At 46.7% G+C, this 24,003-nt stretch overlaps 2 protein-coding genes and 1 non-coding gene across 3 annotated transcripts; 2 read left to right on the forward strand and 1 right to left on the reverse strand.

Annotated features, from left to right (window-relative positions):
* The first annotated feature begins 1,547 nt into the window (after positions 1 to 1,547).
* On the forward strand, positions 1,548 to 6,001 carry LOC127293615 (chlorophyll(ide) b reductase NOL, chloroplastic). Its single transcript, XM_051323256.1, has 13 exons — positions 1,548 to 1,875; positions 2,305 to 2,373; positions 2,704 to 2,765; positions 2,879 to 2,965; positions 3,276 to 3,343; positions 3,447 to 3,495; positions 3,594 to 3,679; positions 3,940 to 3,997; positions 4,534 to 4,584; positions 4,832 to 4,882; positions 4,967 to 5,008; positions 5,538 to 5,648; positions 5,756 to 6,001. The coding sequence occupies exons 1-13, from the start codon at positions 1,623 to 1,625 to the stop codon at positions 5,801 to 5,803; spliced, it is 1,035 nt and encodes a 344-aa protein (XP_051179216.1). The 5' UTR covers positions 1,548 to 1,622; the 3' UTR covers positions 5,804 to 6,001.
* A 429-nt stretch (positions 6,002 to 6,430) lies between these two features.
* On the forward strand, positions 6,431 to 8,562 carry LOC127293616 (uncharacterized). Its single transcript, XM_051323257.2, has 8 exons — positions 6,431 to 6,563; positions 7,132 to 7,301; positions 7,416 to 7,501; positions 7,610 to 7,695; positions 7,843 to 7,903; positions 7,987 to 8,019; positions 8,099 to 8,134; positions 8,259 to 8,562. The coding sequence occupies exons 1-8, from the start codon at positions 6,496 to 6,498 to the stop codon at positions 8,334 to 8,336; spliced, it is 618 nt and encodes a 205-aa protein (XP_051179217.1). The 5' UTR covers positions 6,431 to 6,495; the 3' UTR covers positions 8,337 to 8,562.
* Positions 8,563 to 8,649: 87 nt separating this feature from the next.
* Positions 8,650 to 8,846, reverse strand: LOC127297831 (U2 spliceosomal RNA). The gene has a single exon (XR_007849519.1). It is a non-coding gene; the product is annotated as a U2 spliceosomal RNA (small nuclear RNA).
* Positions 8,847 to 24,003: the final 15,157 nt, after the last annotated feature.

Here is a 24,003-nt window from a genome sequence, read left to right on the forward strand (position 1 = left end):
TGTGGTAGATAAGACCAGATCTATTTTCAAATACAACTCTTTTTCTTCTAGAATTCGATGTGGGGACAAGTTTTGTAGGATCCATAGTAGATAAGGAGTAATGGACTTTTCTTTAGCGTGCGGAGAATCTGAACTTCTTTGCCTTGATCGGCGAGCTTCCTACCATGAGAAGCGTAACAAAAGGAAATCTACTTATCAATTAGTAAATATTTCATCTTTAAAAGAAGGGAATTACTTAGCAAACATATTTTCTTGACATTTAGTTCGACTATGCGTGAAGGCGATTAGAGCAACATGTATGACATCGTCCGGTCAGACGAGCAAGCGTGGCCGCACAACCAATCTTAAAAAAAATATTTCCTTTGGTCCTTTTTAATTGACTTGAATTTAGTAGAAAGTTGTACTAAATTTGAATCAGTTAAAAGAGATCGGAGGAATATTTTAGAAAACGGGTAGAGCATTTTCTAAGATCAAAATTGGCTAACATAATCCCCTAACCTTCTACTAATCTGTTTTGCAGTCCCATTTTACCATGTTGAGACAAATTAGAAACCTACTTTTACATTGTAATCAGTGCTCGATCTGAATTTTCAATTAGTAAATATTTTAGTTTTAAAAACAATTATTTTCTATTATTTAAATTAGTTGTCATAGATTTAGATAAAATTTCGTTTCATCAAACATGTAGAGAATTTGTCGAAATTAAACATATCTAGACACTGAATAGTATAGATATATCCAAACTTTAACAAATCTTAAACAACTTTTATGAAACGGAGGGAGCATTATCCATGTTCATTGCGACAACAAATTTGGATAAAACTAGCATGGTTGTCAGTATCGCGATACATATCCTATTGTCTTACAATACTAAGATCCTATTGGATTGAAATGATATGTATCGTGTTGTGTATCCTAATTAGGTGGTATCGTCGTTAGAATACGATACCATGCCTTAAATCAGTAGTATCTCGATACTTCTACGTCAGATGATACCACACATAAGTTAAAACTAATTAAATAATAATTAATTAAATAGTATAGATATATCCCAGGTGACCGACCGGGAAGTGGTTTCCAGGGTGCGCACGAGTGAGGAAAAACTGCGCAGGAAAGACATGTGTTGGTTCGTAGGGCTAGTCTAGAGATCCTATAGAGATCCTAGAGAGCTGCCAGGGGTAACAGACCCGGCTGGGGTGGTCGGGGTGTTACAAGGAGCGAGCCTTATAAGCAGGTAATAGCTTAACACATAAATTGATTTTATTTTGAAAAGTAGAAATCTCATAGTATCATTATACGATTCTATGATACCATATTTTGTTGATGGAAAAACATAAATTGATACGATATTGTTGATGGAAAAACGATACTATACTTAGTATCGATACTGAAAACCTTGAAAACTAGTACGGAGTAGTAAATATTTTCAGAACATTTTTTTGTTCGCAAGTAGAGGAAGAAGACAACCGACCTGAGAATTCGTATACGACGGGCTATTTGCTGACACCGACACGCGGGCCATCTCGTCTCTGAGCGCGCAACGCAGCTCCTTGGCTCGTTATCTCAGCGAGCACCGCAGGCGCAGCGCACACACGCGTCGCCCCCAAGCTCGCTCTTCCCGAATGGCCACCGTCGCCGCCCTTCTCCCGCTCCGGGCCGCCGCCTGCGCGGGCCACGCGCCGTTCCGGCTGTCCTCCGACGATGGGGCGCGGTTCCCCGGCCGGCTGGGGCAGCGCAGGCTGGTGGCGGGAGTCTGCCGCCCTCGGGAATCAGCAGGGTTCCGGGTGGAGGCTCTCTTCGGCGGCGGCGGAGGAGGGGGCCCCAAGGAGCCCATGGTGCCTCCGTACAATGTCATCATCACTGGCTCCACCAAAGGTGCTGTTTATGCTTCTTTTTTTTTGGCCCCCTCTTTGTGTTACGTGTTGCTTGGTTTACATGAAGGAATTGAATTATGGTGATCTGAATGCGTTTGCGGCATTCGTAATTAACAGGACAGCAATTGGCCGAAGTTGTTATAGGTGTCTAATGTTCTGTTGTAATGTTGGCCCTGCCAATAGTCATTTACTTGCACATATGACCAAAACGACAGAGAATGACTCTAGGTATAATGAATGGGCGCACTTGCCCTATTTAATGACATGAATGGAAGTTGAGCTTGAAGCTGTGCAAAAGGATTGATTTGATATCCTATTTCGGTCAGGAAACTGAGATAAAATGATACAGAGGCATACATAACTTGTGATAATTTGGTTCTGGTTAACATTTGTATGTCTTGCTCAGTAACCTCTGTATGTTCTTGAACAGGTATAGGATACGCGCTGGCAAGGAAGTTTCTGAACGCTGGTGATAATGTTGTAATCTGCTCAAGATCAGGTTAGAAAGAACTGGTTTTAGTTGTTCATTTTAGTGTTTTCATAAAAGAAATAGATATTCTTTTCATGTAGACTAAGATGCATGCCAAATTGATCGACATCTAACTCTTCCTGGACTATTCTAATTTTATCTTACAGATGGTACTCACTGTAGATGCTGTCCTTTAGATCACTGATCTTTCAAAAGCTTTTTCATGATTTTCTTAAATGGCAAACACATTAAATGTTTTAATGTTCCCGAGACAGTTTTGGAAAGAATGAAATGGACAACATGCAGGTTACGGTTGATACCAGCTTAGTCTTTCCTTGACATGCAGTCTATCCTCTACAGCTGAAAGGGTGGAGTCTGCAACCAGTGACCTGAAAAAGGAATTTGGAGAGCAGCATGTGTGGGTACCTACTTCTGAGCTACTTCGTTCTTATATCGGCATTGAAGCTACTTCAATATATTACAGTGCAACATATTCGATTTCATAATCTCAGTTGACGCCCTTTGTTTATCACAGGGAACTGTCTGTGATGTTAGAGAAGGAAAGGATGTGAAGGCACTTGTGGATTTTGCACGTGATAAGCTGGGCTATATTGATATTTGGGTACATAGCGACCCCTCCCTCACTAAATATTAACACATGCACTTCTATTCCTGTTTGCTATTTTTTGTGTTATGGTAACCACTATCTATGAAATAACATTGATGCTCACTGCATCATTCCCCATATTTGATAGTTAGGTGCTTAACATATGCAACTGTGTATGGAATAACTCCGTCCAATCTGCACTTCTTTGCCTGAAAATTGATATATCAACTTTACGTAACTGTTTAAACTTAATGCAATCAACTGAAAGATTCTTTCATGCCAAAAAAGAGCTCAAATTTCTTATGAATTATTTCCGTTGGTGCAGATTAACAATGCCGGATCAAATGCATATAGTTTCAAACCGTTGGTGGAAACCTCCGATGAGGCTCTCATGTAATTTTCAGTCTCTGTATTGGCAAGGCTTGAACAAGCACACCTTTATTCAGTTGTACTTTCAAGTGCCAATAATTATCAACCTTTTTGTTTGGTTTTATAGCGAGGTGATCACCACTAACACTCTTGGATTGATGCTATGTTGTCGTGAGGTATTACTTTCCACTCCATATTAGCCTTTTGTCCTATATTATGAGAACTATAAAGAATCATTTTCCCAACATTCATCGTCTTGTCATCTTACTGTTAGGCAATAAATATGATGTGGAGCCAACCTCGAGGTGGTCACATATTTAACATTGATGGTGCTGGCTCTGATGGAAGGCCTACCCCAAGGTAGCATTTCTGTTTGTTCTGTTGTGTAGTAAATGTGGAACGTTGTTTTTTTAATGCTGATAAGAGTATCTTTCGTCCCTCTCACATGAGTTTGTGTTGTACTTGACGTATTGAATTTGCACAGCCATATGGTAATATAGTTATTTAGATTAATGAAGGTGGGCAAAGCAAAATACTAAAGAGGCAAACTCTATCATCTTTTGGTGAATCATTAGTCTTGAAATCTTGGTAATAATGAATTTATGATTGATAATCACCAGGTTTGCCGCTTATGGTGCAACGAAGAGAAGTGTGGTGCACCTTACGAAGTCTCTACAGGTAGAGATAATATCTGTGGTGATATCATCTGAAATGATTAGCTTCTGTTCAAACATTTGCAATTAAGCATTCAGAAATGATGAACTATTTTTTGGAATGTAACTTCATGCAATTGTTGATTGCCTTAGAGGTACAAACATGCAACAGTACAATGTGATAACTGATTTTTATCAATATCAAAGCCGTATGAAATGCCCAAATAATTACTCATTAGTTATTACAGCAAACTAGTTTCTGGGACAATCTAAATTGTAATCATCCATTGAAATAGGCGATGCTATCCACTTGAACTTGAGGTTTTGACTCTTTTTTAGGTAAAGGTTTTAGTCCTTAAGGTGTTCTTCTAGAATACCATCATTTACTTCCCCCAAAAATAAATCATTTAAGTCTTTAATGGCGTGGATTTTTATGAAGAACTCATCTTACCCTTACATCTATTTCCCTTCCTTTGATTTTTTTTGCTAAGGTAGTGTTAGGTTAGGTCTCAACTTGCCTTATCAGAAATATCGTCGAGTAATAACATGATCTAATTGCAGGCTGAGTTGCAGATGAATGAAGTGAACAATGTCGTGGTGCACAATTTATCGGTATGTAGCTCTACCATTTCTTTCACTATCTTGTATAATCTGAACTCCCTAATTCTTCTCTTGCATAAAGATTATTAAATATTGGTGTAGTTTAACTAGTTTGTGAAAGGCTGTAAGGATTGGGCCATGGAATATGTGCATAAGTAAATTGCCTTTTGGCTCTGAGCTATTTATAACTCTTAAAAGGGCAGTTTTTGAATGAAAATAGACACTTCTAAAAATCTAAATACTTAATTAATTTGTGCAGCCTGGCATGGTCACCACTGAGCTTCTTATGTCTGGTGCTACCACAAAGCAAGTAAGAGATAAACATTCCCCCATTCGTGTTTTACCATTCTAGAATCAGATGATTCATAGTTACTAAAAATTGTACTGATGACAGGCAAAGTTTTTCATCAATATATTGGCTGAACCTCCTGAAGTGGTGAGAGCTCCGCCATTGTTCCTTTTTCCCAGAACAGTGTTACTTTCCTGAAAATTGCAATATGTCCTTTGACAAAGGGCCAAGTTAATCTTATATATTACTTGCACTAATGAAGTTCAAAATTTGTAATGTGAAGTGGGTTCGATCATGCATACATTTACATTGTCGACATTTTCTTCATATGATCTTCGCAGGGAAAACATGTTTTATTCATCTGTTTGTTTCAGTGTGAACATACATCAACAGTTATCAAATGTGTTAATCTGAGCAAAAATAGCTGATCTAATGACATGATATAAAATGAGAAAATTGTCTTTCATATTTTATAACTTATAGCTTACTTAGAAGCCTTACTCCATGATAGCCATGGTTGATTTGTATAGTGAAGGAGCTCTATGTTCATTTTGAAATTAATATGTAACTATATATTAATGATTACCTTTAATGTTATTTATGTACACCTTCTATTCATATTTTGTTTTATAACATGGGTAAACAATAATGATGTTGATTCACTGTTATATAATAGGTCGCGGATTACCTTGTTCCAAACATCAGAGCAATCCCTACCAACCAATCCATGAAGCCGACTTACATTCGCTTTCTTACAGGCTTGAGAGCCTACTCAAGAATTTTTTCAGTAAGAACTCCCTGAAATCCGGGACTGTCTTTTATTAATTTAATCTTGGACATCCCAAACTAATGGCAGTTTGCTTTAATAATCATTCTCCTTGATTTCATTTGCAGAGAATTGCCTTTGGTGCTCGTAGGAACAAGTATGTTACTGAGGATTAGTTATCTACTGGCATCCTCCAACCCAGAAGAAATTAGGAATATTCTTGTTATCGTCTATTAGAAGTTCATTCTTTTCCTGTAAAAATAGGCTGTATTACCGATGGCATCTCTAGAACACAGCGATGTACTCCTCTTATAAAAGAGACATGTAATTTGATTATCTCATTAAAGTTATTGTCATCGACTGAATCATTTATAGATCATGTGGTTTATGTGTGCCCTTATAATCTGCAGTAGAGTACAAGTTTGCCAAAAGTTGCATGTTGCATCCCATGCAAGAGGAGCCCATGATACATCTATGCACCTACAGACTAAGGCTGAACCCATTTTTTCCTTGTTAGTTTCCAGAACTTCTGTAGTCTTGCCTACCTTTCCTGTTTTGGGGTAAGTTTGTCCACAATGTAAAATTTTAAGCATCTAAGATAGATATATTTATTGATATACACTATATTTTTTCTTCATTGAAAGGCATGCAGATGGCATTGCAATGATAGGCCCATGCACTCTGGCTGCTAGGTGTTGGCAGCATTGCCAGCATAGGACTTCGATCAGATCTCACACATCTTGCGTCTAGTTTGCCTGATAAGTTTACCTCAACCCCTTCATTAATGCACTTAATTTGTCATTGTGGTTCTTTGCTTCTTCTCTGCCGCATTTATTGCCCTTTTTTGTAAATGTGATGTGAACCATTCATGGATTTGGCGGAGTCTGCATGTGCTATGGAAACAGTACCTCATGACATATCAATAATAAATTCTAGGTAATCATTCTTCTCGCTTCTAATCATTTTGCAAGATCTTTACTTTTCTAACCTTTCCGCCTATGCAAACCAATTATGATGAATTATGTTAATGTGGTAGAATGTAGGATTGTAGGTACACAAAACTAGTGCAGTATCTCTAGTCTTTACAAGAACTGTATAAAAGGGTGGCTGGCTTGATAGAGAAAGACGCCATCCCTTATTCTTCTTGCTAAAAGATAGGACATACACTCCCAGTTCCTTTTGCTTCCGCGGCATATACTGGTACTTGTGTATTTAATGAGTTTTAGTTTCTCTTGTGCTAGTTTAGTGCATTCTTTTTCTAATACAGGATGCAAGATCATCGATTTTCTGCTTGATCTTCCATTTAATTTCTGTATTTGGAAATGTTTTCTGGATCTATATGGGCACCCAATTTACAAAATAAACAAAACTTGATGGATTCTGGATCTTTAGTTACACAAGCTGCTGCTTTGTCCTATCGCCACTTGTTATGCCTTCATTCTAAAACAGAGAGTTGCACAAGACAGACTGCCAGATTTCCTTGATCCTTACTCACATGTTGCAGAATGAAGTCTAACAACAAGACAGCACAAAGCAGTGATGTTTCTTACGTGTCGAGCATGCTGGCCTGTCGCATTCTCAGGGCAATGCAGCCGACAAGGAGTTTACTTCGCTGGACCGATGATCTCCATAAGATCTTCGTGGAAGCTGTAGAGCAACAAGGAGGTCCCTATGGTTTGGGTTCTTGAACTTTGATCCTACAATGTCGAACAATTCATTGTTTGTTCTTTTGATCTGAAATCTCTTGATGAAACTGACGCCGCGCTATTCAACTCTTGCAATCTTCAGAGGCAAAGCCTTCTACGGTGAAGCAGACAATGGAAGCTATGGGAGTCACAGGCCTCACAATCCAGAACATAAAAAGCCACCTCCAAGTACCTCACAAGGCCCTACGGTCATGCAGATTTACACCAGATATACTTGCATCGTTCCCGTTCCACAGTGCAGGATCTGAATACACTTTGCTTATTCTTGTGTGCCAGAGATACAGGGAGAAGTGTGATTTAGGAGGTCAACCTCGTCAGGATGTTCTAGGTGCTGCATCACCGATCATGGCAGGACATAATATGTATGATTCCTTGATGCAATCAGATTATTTCTTGATGCAATCAGATTATTGGATCCGCATGCTTTCCTGTTGTGGTCTTTTCTTAGAACACTCACTGACCAATTGTGGTGCTGGTGCATAAGTTCTGAAACATGTTCGGATGTGCAGGACATCTGAGAGTGAGATGGTGATGGACAATAGCGCAGCTATGCATATGGCTGAAATGGAGGTATAAATGATCTCTTCAACTGAAAAAATTGGAAATTACTCGTCATTTATTCCTAATCGAAGCTATGTTTCCTTGTGATTTAGATGGTGAACTATTTGCTTATGGATGACAGGGAGGTACAGTTTTCATTGCATACCTGCAAATGCACTTGATCTATATGTGAAGGCAACTTACTACCTATGTTGCCTCTTGCAGATGGTGGATAACGATTTCTCTGCAGACGAGGTGCAGGTACATTCAAATCATCGAATCATGTTTTACCTGTTTCCACTGATCACTGCCTCACATTAACGAAGCTTTTGATGCTGACACGCTGTAACACTTTGCTGCTGTTACGTAAAAAATATTGATGCAGATGATGGAGAATGAACTGATGAATGAAATCAAGGCGCAGCCAGGTTCTCGAAAAGAAGTCCAGGCACCCTCTTTCTAATGAAATCAAGGTGCATGAACCGGCTCATATTCCCAGTAATCCGGCAACAAGAAAAATGGCAACAATACTGCTTGTGCTGCTGATAAGCTAAGGAAAATGGCAGGACTCAACAGTATCCTCAGATCCCACTTGCCTAGTACATTTCTTGTGACATTAGGACTGATATGTGGATATTTGTCCTCCAGTTACGTTCCAAAAATAAGATTTCAACTATACAAATCGTTTTGAGTGCCTCTAATTGAGCAGAGTTTAATCTTGAAGTTGTGATGATCTTCTTTTCCAGAACGGTTGCGAAACCATTGTATTCACTTGGTTGGGGTGCGCCAGGCCTGGTCAGTAGTGCAACACCCAGGCGACACTAGAGGGCCCCAGTGGCAAGCCACTGTGGTGGACCCTCCCCCACAAAAAATAAATTTAATATCGTTGTGGGCACATAGCCCACATATCAGATATTAAACTGATAAGAACATATACTACACTTGATCTTAGCCAAAAGGCCGAGAAAGGTATGAGTTGCTAGCGCGGCCACCCCGTCCTTCTTATAGCACAGCCGCGCCCGGTCTCCTGCTTCGCTCGGCGAGGTGGGACTAAACAAACGAACCACTAGACTCAGCTGGCGTCGGGGAGCAGCCAGGTTCGAAGAGGCTATCAGGCTAAGTGGGCTTTCGTTTCAGCAGGGCCCGTGGGATGTGCTCAGATCGAGAGATGCTTCGTTTGGCCCAGTCGCCTTTGTATACTCGGCCGATGAGTACTTATTTTTTGGGCATTGCTACGCAGTGCCCAGGCACCCGTTAGTCTTAGAGGGTGCCCCACCCAAATATAGAAAGAAAAATAATCTCACGTTGTCCACACTTTCCTAAAGTAGAAAAGTCTGACTCCGTCTGACTCCGAGATTTTCCTCCGCGCCCCTTTGTATTCATGCAACCGGAGAATGCCTGCTCCATCGCAACTCCCAAACACATTGGTGAAAAAAGCCAGACAGAACGAAACAGAAAATAAATGCATCTAGCACTTTTTTCTTTTTCTAAAAAAGAATGGCAGAGATAAATGTAGAAAAAGGAATAAATTACAATCTGGGGAGAAGCTACTAGATCGTGGATGTAGAAAAATGGAAAAAAATACATCCACCGTTCCCATCATCTGGTTGTAAAAAGAGATCAAAAAATACATCAAGATCTGGGGAGAAGCTACTATTTTCAAGATATTCGATGTAGAAAATGGAAAAAATACATCCACCGTTCCCATTATCTGGATGTAAAAAGAGAAAAAAAAATACATCAAGCTCCAAAAAATTAGGATCTCTAGAGAACCTGCTATTATTAGCATACGTTGGTACTACTAGATGTAGAACTGGACCATGGAGGTGCGGGAGTTGATGAGAAGAGGAGGGTGGGGAGACTCTTCCCATCGATGTGATGGCCCCTGTGGTGGTGCCGCCACTTTGCCTCGGCGTGAGCACCGGCGCCGCGCACCTCCTCCACGAAGCATCCCCAGCCTCTGCTGACGCCCCTCCTCGCCGGAGAAGCCCCAGCCTCCGTCGGCGCGCCTCCTCGCCTGAGCAGCCGCCGACGCCCCTCATCGCCTGAGCAGCCGCCGACGCCACGAGCCCCGCGCCTCTCCTCGCCGAAGCAGCCCTAGCGGCAGCCGAAGCCACTTTCCTCGCGCCTCACCTCGCCGGAACAGCCCAGCCGCCGCCGACGCAACGAGGACGGCGCCCGCCTCGCCGGGGCAGCTCAGTGCTCTGCCTAGATCTATGTGTGGGGAAGGAGATGGTCTCCCAGTGAATGAAGAAAATTTTTGTTGGGGATGGGGACGGATGTGGTATGGCGAGTGAAACCAGAGTAGCGTTAGGTGACCACCGATGGATGTTGATCGGACGGGAGTTACAGGGAGCACTCGCTAAGACTAGAGAGTGCCCCGGCACGTATTAGATTACAGGTTATTTTTAGCCCAAGAATGCATGTCCGTACTACCCTGGTAATACTTGGCCACTCAGCCGAGCAGCTACTATGATTCAAAAAATGTGATCATATACATAACTCCATTTCATGATATAAGCCGTTTTAGCAAACTATGTCTCAATGAAATTGTAAGTTCTCGTTGTTCGATGTGCTATATGCTATTATTATTCTCGGGACGAAACTAAAATCAGTGGCAATAAGTTGCAATATTGCAACCATTTATTGTGTCGATACGTTCGTTCCAATAGTATCCACTGTAGTTGACTCATAAAAGTCAGCCAATCCGTGCACAACTAACTTATGGAGTTTGTAAGCAAATAAACAATGTAAAATTGTGCGACTAGTCGGTGTATGTGTTCATAATCAAGAAATTGCCAAGTATGCTTGCACTTGCGTATGTGTAGAAGCACTCGAGCAAACACACACCTTTTTATGTAAAGAATGAACAAGTGTACCATGTCAAAAGGTGTAGATATTATGCATGTTTAGTTAAGTTCATGCATAATTATTTTCCATTGAACTAAATTTGTGACAGGTAAGATCAATTGACATCCTTGTTTACAAGAAGCGGTAGGATCAATTGACATCCGGAATCTTCGGTTGGAGGCCGTCGATTAAGGTTTCTTTGACCTTGGTTTTTACCACGACATCGTCCACGTAGACTTGCACGTTTTTTCCGATTTGGTCAAACAAGCATTTTTGCATACAGCGCTGGTACGTTGCACCAGCGTTGCGCAAACCAAAAGGCATAGTGACATAGCAATAAGCCCCGTGCGGGGTAATGAACGCAGTTTTTATTTGATCTTCCTTTTTCAAGCGGATTTGGTGGAAACCGGAATAAGCATCCAAGAAAGACAACAGCTCACATCCCGCAGTGAAATCAATCACTTGATCGATCCGAGGTAAAGGGAAAGGGTCTTTCGGGCAAGCTTAGTTCAAGTTGGTGTAATCGATGCACATGCGCCACACCTTTGGAGCTTTTGCTTCCATGTTCTCTTCTTTCTTCTTCTCGACCAGCACCGGATTGGCTAGCCACTCAGTGTGCAGTACCTCCACGATGAAACCGGCAACCAGTAACTTTGTCACCTCTTCTCCAATGATCTTTCTCCTGTCTTCAGCGAACCGGCGCAACGGCTGCCTTACCGGCTTTGCATCTTTCCGGACATTCAATGAGTGCTCAGCCAGCTCCCTCGGAACACCTACCAAGTCATCTGTAGACCAGGCAAAGATATTCCGATTCTCACGGAGGAAGCTGACGAGCGCGCTTTCCTATGCCTGCTGACTGCCAAAACCCACCGGCGGGCAGCGGCCTGTCAACACAGTGGAGAGCCGGGAAGAGCCTAGAGCTGCGGCTGGCTGAGACCCCTCCGAGCGACGGCCCGCAATGCTCTTCTGGTCACACGCGGCGATGCGAAGTGCAAGGGCGTGCCACCTGACCTAAACCTGGTCAGGAAGGTGATGGGGATGCCTCGCTTAGTTCCTGCATGGCATACACGTAAACATTAAATACGAGCCTCGATCGGCTCTCAGGTTATCCTGTGAATCGGCTCAAAGAGCCGATTCACCCATGATTCGTACGGGGTGCACGAATACTTGGTGATCCTGCTTGATCAAAATATAGCTAATGAGATCTACGACGATTTAGGGTTTTCACCGCATAATCGGATCATCCTACTCCAGGTTGGGCCTCGCGGCCACGCACGGTGCTCATAAGCCGATCCTAAACAAGACCTAAAAACCAACATGACGTTGATCCTCGGAACATCCTGTTTAGGACTCGCGAACGCCACCCTACGTGCCGCTGGATCCTCCACCCCTTTGTAAGGCCTAACTATTGCAGATATTAAACTAATCCTTGCAGAGCAAGGAGCAATCGTAACGGATCAGATCTACTAGATGATGAACAAGTAGGGTGCCGCCCCCACACCCGAGATGGGCGTGAGGGCGGCTAGACATGCAGGGGTTGCACTACGTAAGCATGTTATACGAAGAGCTATGCTAACCCTAACACATCTATGATAACTACGTTGCTCGCCATCAAAGACGCTTCAGTACGAGCAACGCATGAACAACGTGGAGCTTGTGCTGCCTAGATCGCAAGATGCGATCTAGGCAGCATGTCGCTTACCTGATTGAAACCCTCGAGATGAAGGAGTTGGCGATGCGCCGAGATTGGTTTGTTTTGGGTTGAACGTGAGTTGTTGTTTATTCCATAAACCCTAGATACATATTTATAGTCCAGCGGACTTTCTAATTCAGGCGTGCACCTAACCGTGCACAAGTAAAACTCTAACTTTCAATCTAAGATGCGATCTACTATATTACAGATACATGGGCAATTCAGCCCAACTTCGCGTATAAGGCCAATTCTTGTTCTTCCTTCCATGTATATCTTCAAGTCTATCTCAATCGTGGCCCACCTCTGACTTTGTCCAAAATCTGGTGATAACACATGCCCCCCTGGTTTTGGAAATAATTTTTCCAAAATCATTATGCTTTCCTTCGTCGGGTCATGTCGTGGCAGAGCAGAGTTGTTGCAGTATCCGTTATCATTATGCCCTGTCTCCTCAGCTCCTCTGCAAAATTCGATAGCTCCGGCGTCATCTCCTTGGAAACTGTAATGACATTAAATTTCCACCAGGCTTCTCATTATTTAACTGTGCCGATCAACTAGCTTTCTTCGTCCCCTTCCTCTGTTCCAGCCATCGGCACCCAAAAAACCCTCTTCTCCCCCAGCCATGTCTTCCTCTTCCTCCTCCTTCTCAAACCTCTTCCCCCCATTCTCGCCGAAGAAGAACGAGGACAAGCCTCATTCCGAGGTGAACCCCCTCCCCTCCGATAATGAGAAGAAAGAAGGAGAAGTAGTGAAGGCCAAGACCCTCCCCTCCGCCAAGCTCCCGCTGAAGAAGCACTCCCGCAAGTGGGCGGACAGCGAGGATGAAGATGACGACGAAGAAGAAGAAGAGGAGGAGGAAGATGAATCTTCCTCTTCCGCTGGGTACCCACCAACCAAGCGCTTCCGCTCCTGGGCGGACAGCGAGGACGATGATGATGACGAGGAGGAAGAGGCTCCGGCCACGGGCTGGGGTAGCAGCGACGAGGAGCTCCCTGGGAGCAGCGCCGACGACATCGACGGCGGTGACGACGAGGACAACGACGACTAGTAGAATAGGACTAGTAGTAGTAGTGCGCTAGGTACTAGATCCCTCTTTTGAGAGCCAATCGGCTCTTTCTTGTAAAGCCGCTCCTCTGAATTAATGAAATTGTCCTTTTGATTCATCCTTCAATTGCCCCAATTTCATTCCTTCCGCCTGTCTCGTCAAGGCCGATAGCAATGTATCGGATTTTTCTTCTGGACACCCATGAAGCCGGACCCTCATGTCGATAAACTCGTAGGCCAAGAACTTCTCAATTTCAGGCTGCGATTTGGTATCTGACCACAATTTTTCGCAATTCCTTAGCCGATGACTATTCATCGGCTATTTTGAGAATCTAGTCCCTTTCTTCCTTTTGCAGTGACAAGACGGTCCAAACTTGTAAAAACTGACGGCCTCCTACCCCGATTCAGAGGAGATCACAATGCAGGGCCAGTCGATGCGACCCCAATCGGCTTTCCAAAACAGAGCAGTCATCAGCCAGCTGCCCCCCGAGTCTCAGTCGAGGCGAGAACGGTAATGGATCAGCCGAATGTGCCGCCTACGCAGAGTTAGCTGATTTCAACAAAATCGGCTCCCCAAAGCAGAGAACCTTCAGGGTGAGCCGCCCCCCGAGCCTTAATCAAGGCGAGAATACCGGCGAGGATGCACATGTCATTGATTAGCACCCCTCCACTGAACGCCGATGTTGTAGATGAAACACCAAACTGAAAACCATCCTAGCGAAAACGTGAGCCTTGAGCACATCTTGCGATAGCCAGTAGGTCTTGGTCTTGATCTTGGTCTGCGAAATTTTTTTTTTTTATTTGGCCGATTTTTCTCCTTAATCGGCCCCCAATGTTCCACTGCACGCAAGTTTGCACATGTTTATCTGCACATGTTTATCTGACTATATGCCCCCCGAGCCGAATCTGCCAAATGACTGCAGATATCGGCTTTCATGGTTAGTCAGGGCACTGCACTTGCACGTCGGCTTCGCAAAGATTCACGCTGACTTTCATCTGCCGACGTGGCCGCCGCCCAGTGGATCGTTGCTGAACACAAACAGAATATGTGCAGAGGATAATTTTGGCCGATTGCTGGAATCGGCCTCCACATTGCTTGTTCGATGAAGGTTTTGTAATGTCCCTCCATAAATTTTTTTGGGGCCGATCACAAGGATCAGCCTCGCACGGTTTGCTCATTGGTTTAATCTTGCTACTCGGTTAGGCTGGATAAAACCAACCCAACCTCTGACTTGATGCGCCTGCTGTCGTCCACCCTGAGTGCATCGTATAATCGTGGAGCACTAAACTCTGTCGGCAAGACGAGCACCATGTTTGTGCCAGCCGATGTTTCATCATCGGCTTTCTTTTGCTTGGGACGCCACTCCATTCTCCGTGGACGACCCTCTTCATCCAGGGCTCACTGAACCTTTGCAGCCAGATCAGGTCGTGCCTTCCTTAGCGTGTGCAAGTATAACCTTTCGGCTTCCTCCAGGCCGCGCAACCGCTGAACCCTGCGTTTTTGTGAACGGCTGAGTCCGTCAGGGCACCACCTTGGACGGTGGTACATGTCTTCTTCTTCTTCTAGTCCCTCGTCTTCGGAATCCTCAAGATCTGCCCAACGAGGTGACTCAGCACGTTTGCTCTGTGGCGGGAGAGGCCCTAAGCGCTTGAACACAGACACGTTGGCTGCCTCCTTCTTCTTCTGGTTGCATCTACGGGCAATTGCCGATTGTGGGCAATCGGCTCATTCTGAATCCCAGCGATGTCTACGAAGAAAGGGCAATCCCGGTGTGCGGCGTTGTCATCTTGCTCCCTTGACTTGTCCGTGGCACGGCGCTCGTGCTCCTCCTCATCGCGATCCTGCCGACGATGTCTTCTGGCTTCTCTAGCCAGACGATCTCCTTCATCATCATAGTTGGACCGTCGGCGTTGGTCATACTGACTCACATATTTGTTGAGGAGGTGATCAGAGAGAGGTCGTTGATATCTTATGTTCTTCACTTCTCCCTCTGTGACATAGCGCTTACCATCATGATGGAGCCGATCGCGTGGAGCGGCCTCCTCTGTGTCCTTGCTATGAGAGCAGCTGCCCTCATCTCCATCTTTGCCAGAGTGGTTCCCAGGTCCTACCATGTTAATGCTGAACGTGGGACCTGGCTGGCAACCCTCGGGAGTAGATGACTTCTACCATGTTAACGGCGGGAAGGGTTGGGTGTCGACCTTCATGGCGTCGGGTTGAAAATTAGACGCCCCTTCTCTATCGCCGCTTGGATGTCTTGACGCCACACCCTGCGGTCGTTGGTGGCATGGGAAAGCGAGTTGTGGAATTTGCGGTACGGCTTTCCGTTTAGCTCTTGCGCCGTGGGGAACTTGAGACCTTCGGGAATCGTCAAGCTGTTTCTCCTTGAGCGGAGGTCGAAGATTTGTTCAGTCTTGGTCACGTCAAAATCAAATCCCACAGGCGGCCCTGGTGGCTTTACCCATTTGCGGGATACGGGGTTCCTCCCCGAGTCCACTCAGCCATTGCTACTTCTTGGTCTCCCGCAGGCACCTCATCTTCCTCTGCAGATCGACCATGACTATCGCACGCTTGAACTTGTCTTGGTACAGTGCAGGTGGCGCTGTTCATATGCGATAGTTTCGAACCATGTGCGCCGGCGAGGATAATCTGCTTGGGAGGCCATGTCCTTGAGCTGTGTTGCAAGGCCAGCTACGCCAACTCGATCGCTTCCTTTTCGATTATACAAACCGAATAACATCGGTTCCTAAGATTCTGAAGCGCTGGATGTACTCTGTCACCGTTTCTCCGCGCTTCGACGTAGTTGTGCTAGATCGGCAATGCTAGACTCGGAAGCTTCGAATGGTATTGCGTATGGAATTGTTCTTCCAATTGCTTCCAAGGCTGGATGGAGTTCTTTGGCGAGAGGTGTACCATCCAAAAGCCGATCTGTGAGGGACTGTGAAAAGAGCCTCACGCGTAGCTGATCCGACACCGAAGCCGGTCCTAGTTGCGCCAAATATCGGCCGACGTGCTCGATGGAGCTGGAGCCATCGATCCACTGAATTTGGAGAAGTCGGGGAGCCGATATTTAGGTGGCAGCGGGATCATCTCGTACTCGTCGTGGTACGGCTTGGAATAGCCGATTGCCCTTCTTTTCGGCACCATGCCGAACTGGTCTCTCGGTATGGTGCTGATCTGATCATTGTGCTGGCTGCGAAGTTGCACTGCGAAGGTTCGCCGGGGTGGCGTACTTAGCCAACCATGCTTGCTTTTCCAGCTACGAGCCAGCTGCGGGAGCTGGGCTCGGGAGTTTCGTCGGGGTGGCGTACTTAGTTAGCCACGTGCGCTTCTCAAGCTCGTTGCCGACGTTTCTCTGTTTTCGCCGGAGTCCACGATGTTGTGGCCTGGTTTGAGAGTGCCCGGTTGCCACAATCGCACATACGTGCACGCGTATCCTTGAGGGATCTCCTTAGGCGCCTCGGTCAAGAAGCGGTAGTCACTAGGATCACCACCAATCTTGTAGACGACGAATGCCGGTGTAGCCGGCACTTGTGGTGCTACCAACGCATATGGCAGCGGTGGACGGGGCTGGAGCGGCAACTCTCCTTGATGCGTCCCGAGAGCTGGTCCCGACGGCGAGTGCGGTGGCTCATGATCTCTGGATCACGCGCAGCGAGACGCTCCAACACGTTGACCAGGTTTTCGAGTGGCGGTGTAGCGAGTGAGCCACCAAGTAGTTGATCTCTGCCGTAGGCCACAGTGCGTTCCTCCGACGGGGCGAGAGAGATCTATCCCATCGAGTGCACCTTGCGGTGAGAATCCCTTCCATCGATGCCATGGGAACGGGTTCTGCGGAAAGAGCCGATGAGGTCGGCTTCGAGGGTGACCTTGATCTCGTCGTATCTCTTCTTGAGCTCGTCGGGCAGCTCCTCGTAGGTGGCGGCGTGCCGTCCGCCATCTCGGATGTAGATGGCGATGTGGTTGATGTAGACGATTGTCCCACCGGGCGTGCCGAGAATGTGTTGATCGCCAAAACCCACCGGCGGGCAGCGGCTGTCAACACGGTGGAGAGCCGGGAAGAGCCTAGAGCTGCGGCTGGGCCGAGACCCCTCCGAGCGACGGCCCGCAATGCTCTTCTGGTCACACGCGGCGATGCGAAGTGCAAGGGCGTGCCACCTGACCTATACCTGGTCAGGAAGGTGATGGGGATGCCTCGCTTAGTTCCTGCATGGCATACACGTAAACATTAAATACGAGCCTCGATCGGCTCTCAGGTTATCTGTGAATCGGCTCAAAGAGCCGATTCACCCATGATTCGTACGGGGTGCACGAATACTTGGTGATCCTGCTTGATCAAAATATAGCTAATGAGATCTACGACGATTTAGGGTTTTCACCGCATAATCGGATCATCCTACTCCAGGTTGGGCCTCGCGGCCACGCACGGTGCTTATAAGCCGATCCTAAACAAGGCCTAAAAACCAACATGACGTTGATCCTCGGAACATCCTGTTTAGGACTCGCGAACGCCACCCTACGTGCCGCTGGATCCTCCACCCCTTTGTAAGGCCTAACTATTGCAGATATTAAACTAATCCTTGCAGAGCAAGGAGCAATCGTAATGGATCAGATCTACTAGATGATGAACAAGCAGGGTGCCGCCCCCACACCCGAGATGGGCGTGAGGGCGGCTAGACATGCAGGGGTTGCACTACGTAAGCATGTTATACGAAGAGCTATGCTAACCCTAACACATCTATGATAACTACGTTGCTCGCCATCAAAGACGCTTCAGTACGAGCAACGCATGAACAACGTGGAGCTTGTGCTGCCTAGATCGCAAGATGCGATCTAGGCAGCATGTCGCTTACCTGATTGAAACCCTCGAGATGAAGGAGTTGGCGATGCGCCGAGATTGGTTTGTTTTGGGTTGAACGTGAGTTGTTGTTTATTCCATAAACCCTAGATACATATTTATAGTCCAGCGGACTTTCTAATTCAGGCGTGCACCTAACCGTGCACAAGTAAAACTCTAACTTTCAATCTAAGATGCGATCTACTATATTACAGATACATGGGCAATTCAGCCCAACTTCGCGTATAAGGCCAATTCTTGTTCTTCCTTCCATGTATATCTTCAAGTCTATCTCAATCGTGGCCCACCTCTGACTTTGTCCAAAATCTGGTGATAACAATGCCTCATTCATGCCGGCACCGATACGAACGGTGCGCTCAGGGTAAGCGGGTCCAGCACAATGTCCTTTGTTTCTTTTGTCGGCTTGAATGCCGGTGTGCCCAGGTTTGCACTCATTGCCGCTAAACTCAGCTGTGAGGACTGAGCCAGCGCCACTGCAGTTTGCATCCTCCTTTTTTCTTCAGCGATCACCAGCGATTCTGCCAGGTTTGATCCGACGGAAGCTGTTTCCAGTGAGACTTTGTAGTTTCCCACCACAGTCAAGGGTCCACGAGGTGCCGGCATCTTCATCTTGAGATACGCCGTGTGGGTTGAGGCCATGAAAGCAGCCAACGCCGGTCTCCCCAGCAAAGCATGGTAAGGACTATCTAAGTCCACCACCTCAAACTCAAGATTCTCAACCCGGCAATTGTCACGTCCTCCAAACGACACATCCACCCGGACTTTTCCAACTGGTGCGCAGGACAGGCCCGGAACGATTCCATGGAACGTCGTACGCGTTGGCTGAAGCATGTTTTCTGTTATGCCCAGCATGTTCATGGTGTGCCGGTACATGATGTTTATGCTGCTCCCATTGTCTATCAGCACCTTGCTGAACTTGACTCGAGCGTTTGGCCCCTGCATGATTGGGTCCAAGACAAGAGTATAGCCACCCGGGTTAGGCATGATCTTAGGGTGATCCTTGAACGACCACGAGATCTCTTGATCAGACCACAGCATGTATTTCGGTACTGCCGGCATCACCGCGTTTACTTCCATAGAACGGCGATGCAGGCTCTGTCTGTCGGTTGGCTCAGTTACGAACACAACGCAGCACATATCTGGATCATGGTAAACATTCCGGCCCAAAAGGTGCCGGTGGAGGCGGTTGGCCATTGCCTTCTCCCACCTGGTTAACTTGCTGGTATTGCTGCCGGTTTGGCTGTACCGGTAAGGCGTTTGCCCCGGTAAGCGGTGGTGGTGGTGGTAGCTGTTGTTGCCGCGGCATGTCTTGCGGTGGTTGTGCATCTTTTACCGTTCCCTTTTGCATCAAGTACTTGGTCCAGGTACAATCCTTTGTCAGATGGTTTGATGGGTGTGCCGGATTCGGTGTGTGCCACCGGCAAGGTTGGTCCATGGCAGCTTCCATGGTATACTTCGCGGGTTCTTGCCAGTTCTTTTTCTGGCCCCAGGGTTTCTTTTCTACCCACTGTTTCTTAGGACCCGCCCATGGCTGCGATCCGGTTCTCTGTCTCTGACTGCCGCTGGCCTCAGAGTTTTCTTGTACAGCAGCAACTTGCTGCGGACCGTACCTTCGATCCGGAAAATCTTCCCTTCTTTTGTTGTTCCGGTTATCCCGGTGTTGCTCTTGGCGCTGCTGTTCCGGCTCAGGTTGCACCGCCGGCTGCGTAGGGTCTCCCAACGCATAGCTATCCGCCACACGTATCATCTCTGCCATCGTTGTCGGCATGTTCCGCTGCAGCTTTTGCCACAACGGCGAACCTCTTATGCACCCACTGCTAAACCACGCAATGGCTTGTGCCTCTATCACCCCTTCACAGGAGTTCCTTGTAGTGTTCCATCGGGCCAGATAATCCCGGTATGTTTCATTTGGGCGCTGCACGCACAAAGCGAGCTGTTGCGGCCTGTTTGGCCTTTGATAGGTGCTGCTGAAGTTGCTCACGAAAGCTTCCTCAAAGTCCAACCAACCATTTATACTTCCCGCCGGCAAGTTGTTCAGCCAAATTCTTGCCGGTCCTACCAAGAATGATGGTATGATTCTCACGGCCCAACGCCGGTTTCCTCCTCCAGCTACGGTTCCTCCGCCGCCTGCGACGTATACCGCGGTCACGTAATCCGCGAGCCAGTCTTCCGGCTTCGTGGTGCCATCGTATGTTTTTGTGTCACGGGGCAACATAAAGTTGCGAACTGGTGGTTTTTCTTTCATGATCCTTGGGCCAAAACATTTTGGGCCCGGGGGACCTTCTTCCTCGATCATTTCTGACAAGTATACTCTATCCAGACGGTGCCTCGCATCCCATTCCGGTAGGTATCTTTCTCCCAGACGTTCCCCCAATGGGTTCCGGTATGCTGCCGGTCTTGTGGAATCAGCCTCATCATAACATTCCGGTACTGCGGCCCTCGCCTGCCGGTACCTTGGGGGATCAATTTCCTCCTCATCGTACGCCGCCCTTGCAGCTCGATAATTTTGCCCGGTCTCCTGTCTTCCGGCATGATTGTTTCCGGCATAGCCTTCTTTGGCGTAGCCTCTGTTTGCCCCTTGGCCTTTTCTACCGGCATCATATTGCCCGGCTTGTTGTTTTCCGGCAAGAACCGGATCATACACAGTCATCTGCTGTGAATTCATTTCTTTTTCTCTTCTTCTGTCCGGATGGGGGGACGAAGCCTGCCCATGGGACTTGCTACCGGCATTCCTTGTCGAACGCGCGGATTTTGAAGCCACAGCCTTATTCAGCTTATCAAGCTGCTTAGCATTTTGCTGCTCAATAGTTTCAAGAAGTTCCCGGACACGCTCTTGTTGTTTTGCCAGAGCGTCCCCGGAAAGCGATTCACACAGTTGCACAGCAGCTTTAGCAGCTTTTATTGTTTTATCAAGACTCTTTGTATTTAGGTTTTTCTACTATGCTCACAGATGCAGAAGTGCTTTTGCCGGCATGAATTTCTTTACGCAGATCCTGGTCTAGATTGCGAGTCTTAAGCCGGTTTTCCGGTATCCTAGCAGCATGAGCGCTAACAGAAGCAAAGCCATGGGCAGCGTTATACTCACGTACGGTTAGGTTCAGCTCGCGCTGCGCCCTGACAACGTCCTTGCCGCTCTCGAGTATCTTCTGGCGCTGCGCCTCCAGCTCCGCCTGAGCCGCTGCCGGGTCGATGTTCTGCGCGATGGGGGTGGCGAGGACGTTCATCGCCGCTTGGAGCGGTGTTTCCGGTGGAGCGGATGATGCTCCCGCAGCGCCTGCGCCGCGTTCCAGCGGTGGCTTGGCCGCACGGGTCGAAACCGCACGCCCAGCACCCTCTTCCGCAGCTTCTTTACCGGCGTCGATCGCGCCTGCCATCATCACCTCCACACTGCCAGGAGCGCGGCCAGCATGTAGCCATCTTGGCGGATCCGGTGCCACCAGCACCGGCGAGAGGCACTGGCGCACAGGGACGGTGCCGAAGTAGATGCGGTGGTTGCCGAACTCGATGATGCGGCCGTTCTTGGGGAAGATGCCGCCGTTGGCGAAGCAGCCCGCGTTGTCGTTGATGAAGTCCATGGCGTAGATGCGCTGCACCAACGCGGAGACCGTACGCTGGCCGGCGACGTCGAGGATGCCCGCCCGAATGTGAACTCCAGCAAGCGCCACTTCATGCCCCACGGTGGGCGCCAACTGTCGTCGTGGCGAACGAGCAGATGCCATGGGATGGCTTAAGTTGGGGCCGAATGGGCGCTAGAGGATTCGGGGGAGGGTTTGCGATTAGATGGGATGAACTTCCGGATGCTTTCCTCAAGAACACAACCAAAGGCAGGTATGCAAGAAGAAAGACAAGAGAAAGAACTCTGCTCTAGATCGCTTGCTTCATTGATCTCCACATGGTTACAGGTTTCTGAGCGTACATGAGCGTCTAGGGATCGACCATCCCGAATACGGGTGTGCCCCCTCTCCTTATATAGGGGAGAGGGTGGCTTACAGAGCAAGAAACCCTAATGGCATCTTTGATTGGACAAACTACTTTACAAAGCTACTTTAATCATGGATGACGCCGGGGTCTTCTTTAATCAGGGACGCTGACGTCCTCCGGCTTCTTTCAGCGTCACCCCTCTCTTTGGCGCCAGGGCTCCGATTAAAGTCACTTTGCTTAGCTCATCCTTGTCTTCTAGCTCTGAAGAGAATCTTTGACCAGTCTTGCCGACATGCCCTTCCTTCCGGTATCTTCTTCATCCGGTTCCGGTATACCCCTCTGGGGATACCGGTCTGCCTTTACTTAGCCAAGCTCTTATCTTTGTGCTCTGGTAAGAATATTAAACCGGTATCTTGATGGCTCAAACCATCCGGTTTGGCATGCCTTTGGCATACCGGGGGTCATCCCCCCAACACGGTAGGTTCAAGAAATAACCCACTCAGGCGTTTTTTAGTAGGGTTAGATCCGACATACCGGTTGCATTTGGTGTCTATCTACCTAGCGTTCTGTGGTCCTCGGTAAGTTTCCACGCGGAAGGTGTGACTATAAAAAGAATCGCAAACTCCGCACTTGCTCACCTACTTAAAGTTGTACAATTTAGAGTGAAGCACGCACGCACCACTAACCCATAACTAAAATTTCTCTTGAGTGAAGGCAAATACTCGACATTCAAGCCTTTTCGTCTGAGATAGATCACCGTAGGTATGTGAGGCATCAGGAATTGTTAACATGCTAGGGCGATAGCAGGTGCTTTTCCGTAGACTATTCAGTGAAGGTTCAGAATCTTATCTCGAGCTGAACATGAAGTGTACTCTGCACACAAACCTTCCTTCATGCGAGACCTCAAGCTGGAGGAACCCACTTTCCATTGACTGCAAAATAGATGAGCTAGGAGCACTCGACCAACATATGGTGTGCTTTGCAAGTGCGTGTAGTAGAGCACTATAAATACTTCTGGACGTGGTATAATGTGGCATTTGATAACCGATATGCATTTAGGTATTTAAAAAACACTGAAAACATTTTAATGTAAGAGAAAAGCAAATGTTACAATCTACATTAATGATAAATGAAATCATTGCAAAAAGTGGCAACTTCATTGCTGAAGTTTGCACTAAACGTTCCTTTTTTGTTCTTGATGGGCAAACAATACTGTACTGATTTCACATTAAAATTCTTTCAGCTCGGACAAACAACGTTTTAAATTAAGTCGCCCGCTTGTCGAAGTACCCGAAGGATCACAATTTTCATGAAGGGAACAACCATCAAAGCTTCAAATTTTTCGATAATGGGCACTTTATTACTTTAAGCAATAGACCCGGCCTCTGCATCGCTAGGATGCACATAGCCGCACAAATATCTGTTACAAAACACCACTGATACCCAAAGGCAAAAAACCAAAGTTCTTGGAAAATAAAATGAACTAGCTAGGTGGATCCAGTCGTAGATCACGCTGCCACCCATGTTGGAAAAAAATATCCCTCATCGTATCCTCCAACCATGAAGACACCTCCGTAAAGATGTCTCGATGCTCCACCCGCTGCAGTGGGCACCCTTGAACGGAGTGTAGTTGTGCACTGGTATATGACCTGCATAAAAGAGGAAGAAATATTATTGAAAATCTTGTCATTTCTACATAGCCACAGCGACCAAATAACTGCAATCGCTCCCATCCTAATAAGACGCTTAAACCTAACATCCACACC

Source organism: Lolium perenne, chromosome 4, assembly GCF_019359855.2.
Source record: "Lolium perenne isolate Kyuss_39 chromosome 4, Kyuss_2.0, whole genome shotgun sequence".
NCBI classification, from domain to species: domain Eukaryota; kingdom Viridiplantae; phylum Streptophyta; class Magnoliopsida; order Poales; family Poaceae; genus Lolium; species Lolium perenne.

Coding starts and splice junctions, on each gene's coding strand:
- LOC127293616 (XM_051323257.2), top strand. CDS start 6,496: ATGGATTTGGCGGAGTCTGCATGTGCTATGGAAACAGTACCTCATGAC. Junction 6,564..7,131: donor ATATCAATAATAAATTCTAG/GTAATCATTCTT, acceptor CACATGTTGCAG/AATGAAGTCTAACAACAAGA. Junction 8,020..8,098: donor TGCTTATGGATGACAGGGAG/GTACAGTTTTCA, acceptor TGCCTCTTGCAG/ATGGTGGATAACGATTTCTC.
- LOC127293615 (XM_051323256.1), top strand. CDS start 1,623: ATGGCCACCGTCGCCGCCCTTCTCCCGCTCCGGGCCGCCGCCTGCGCG. Junction 4,883..4,966: donor CTGGTGCTACCACAAAGCAA/GTAAGAGATAAA, acceptor TACTGATGACAG/GCAAAGTTTTTCATCAATAT. Junction 5,649..5,755: donor CCTACTCAAGAATTTTTTCA/GTAAGAACTCCC, acceptor TTTCATTTGCAG/AGAATTGCCTTTGGTGCTCG.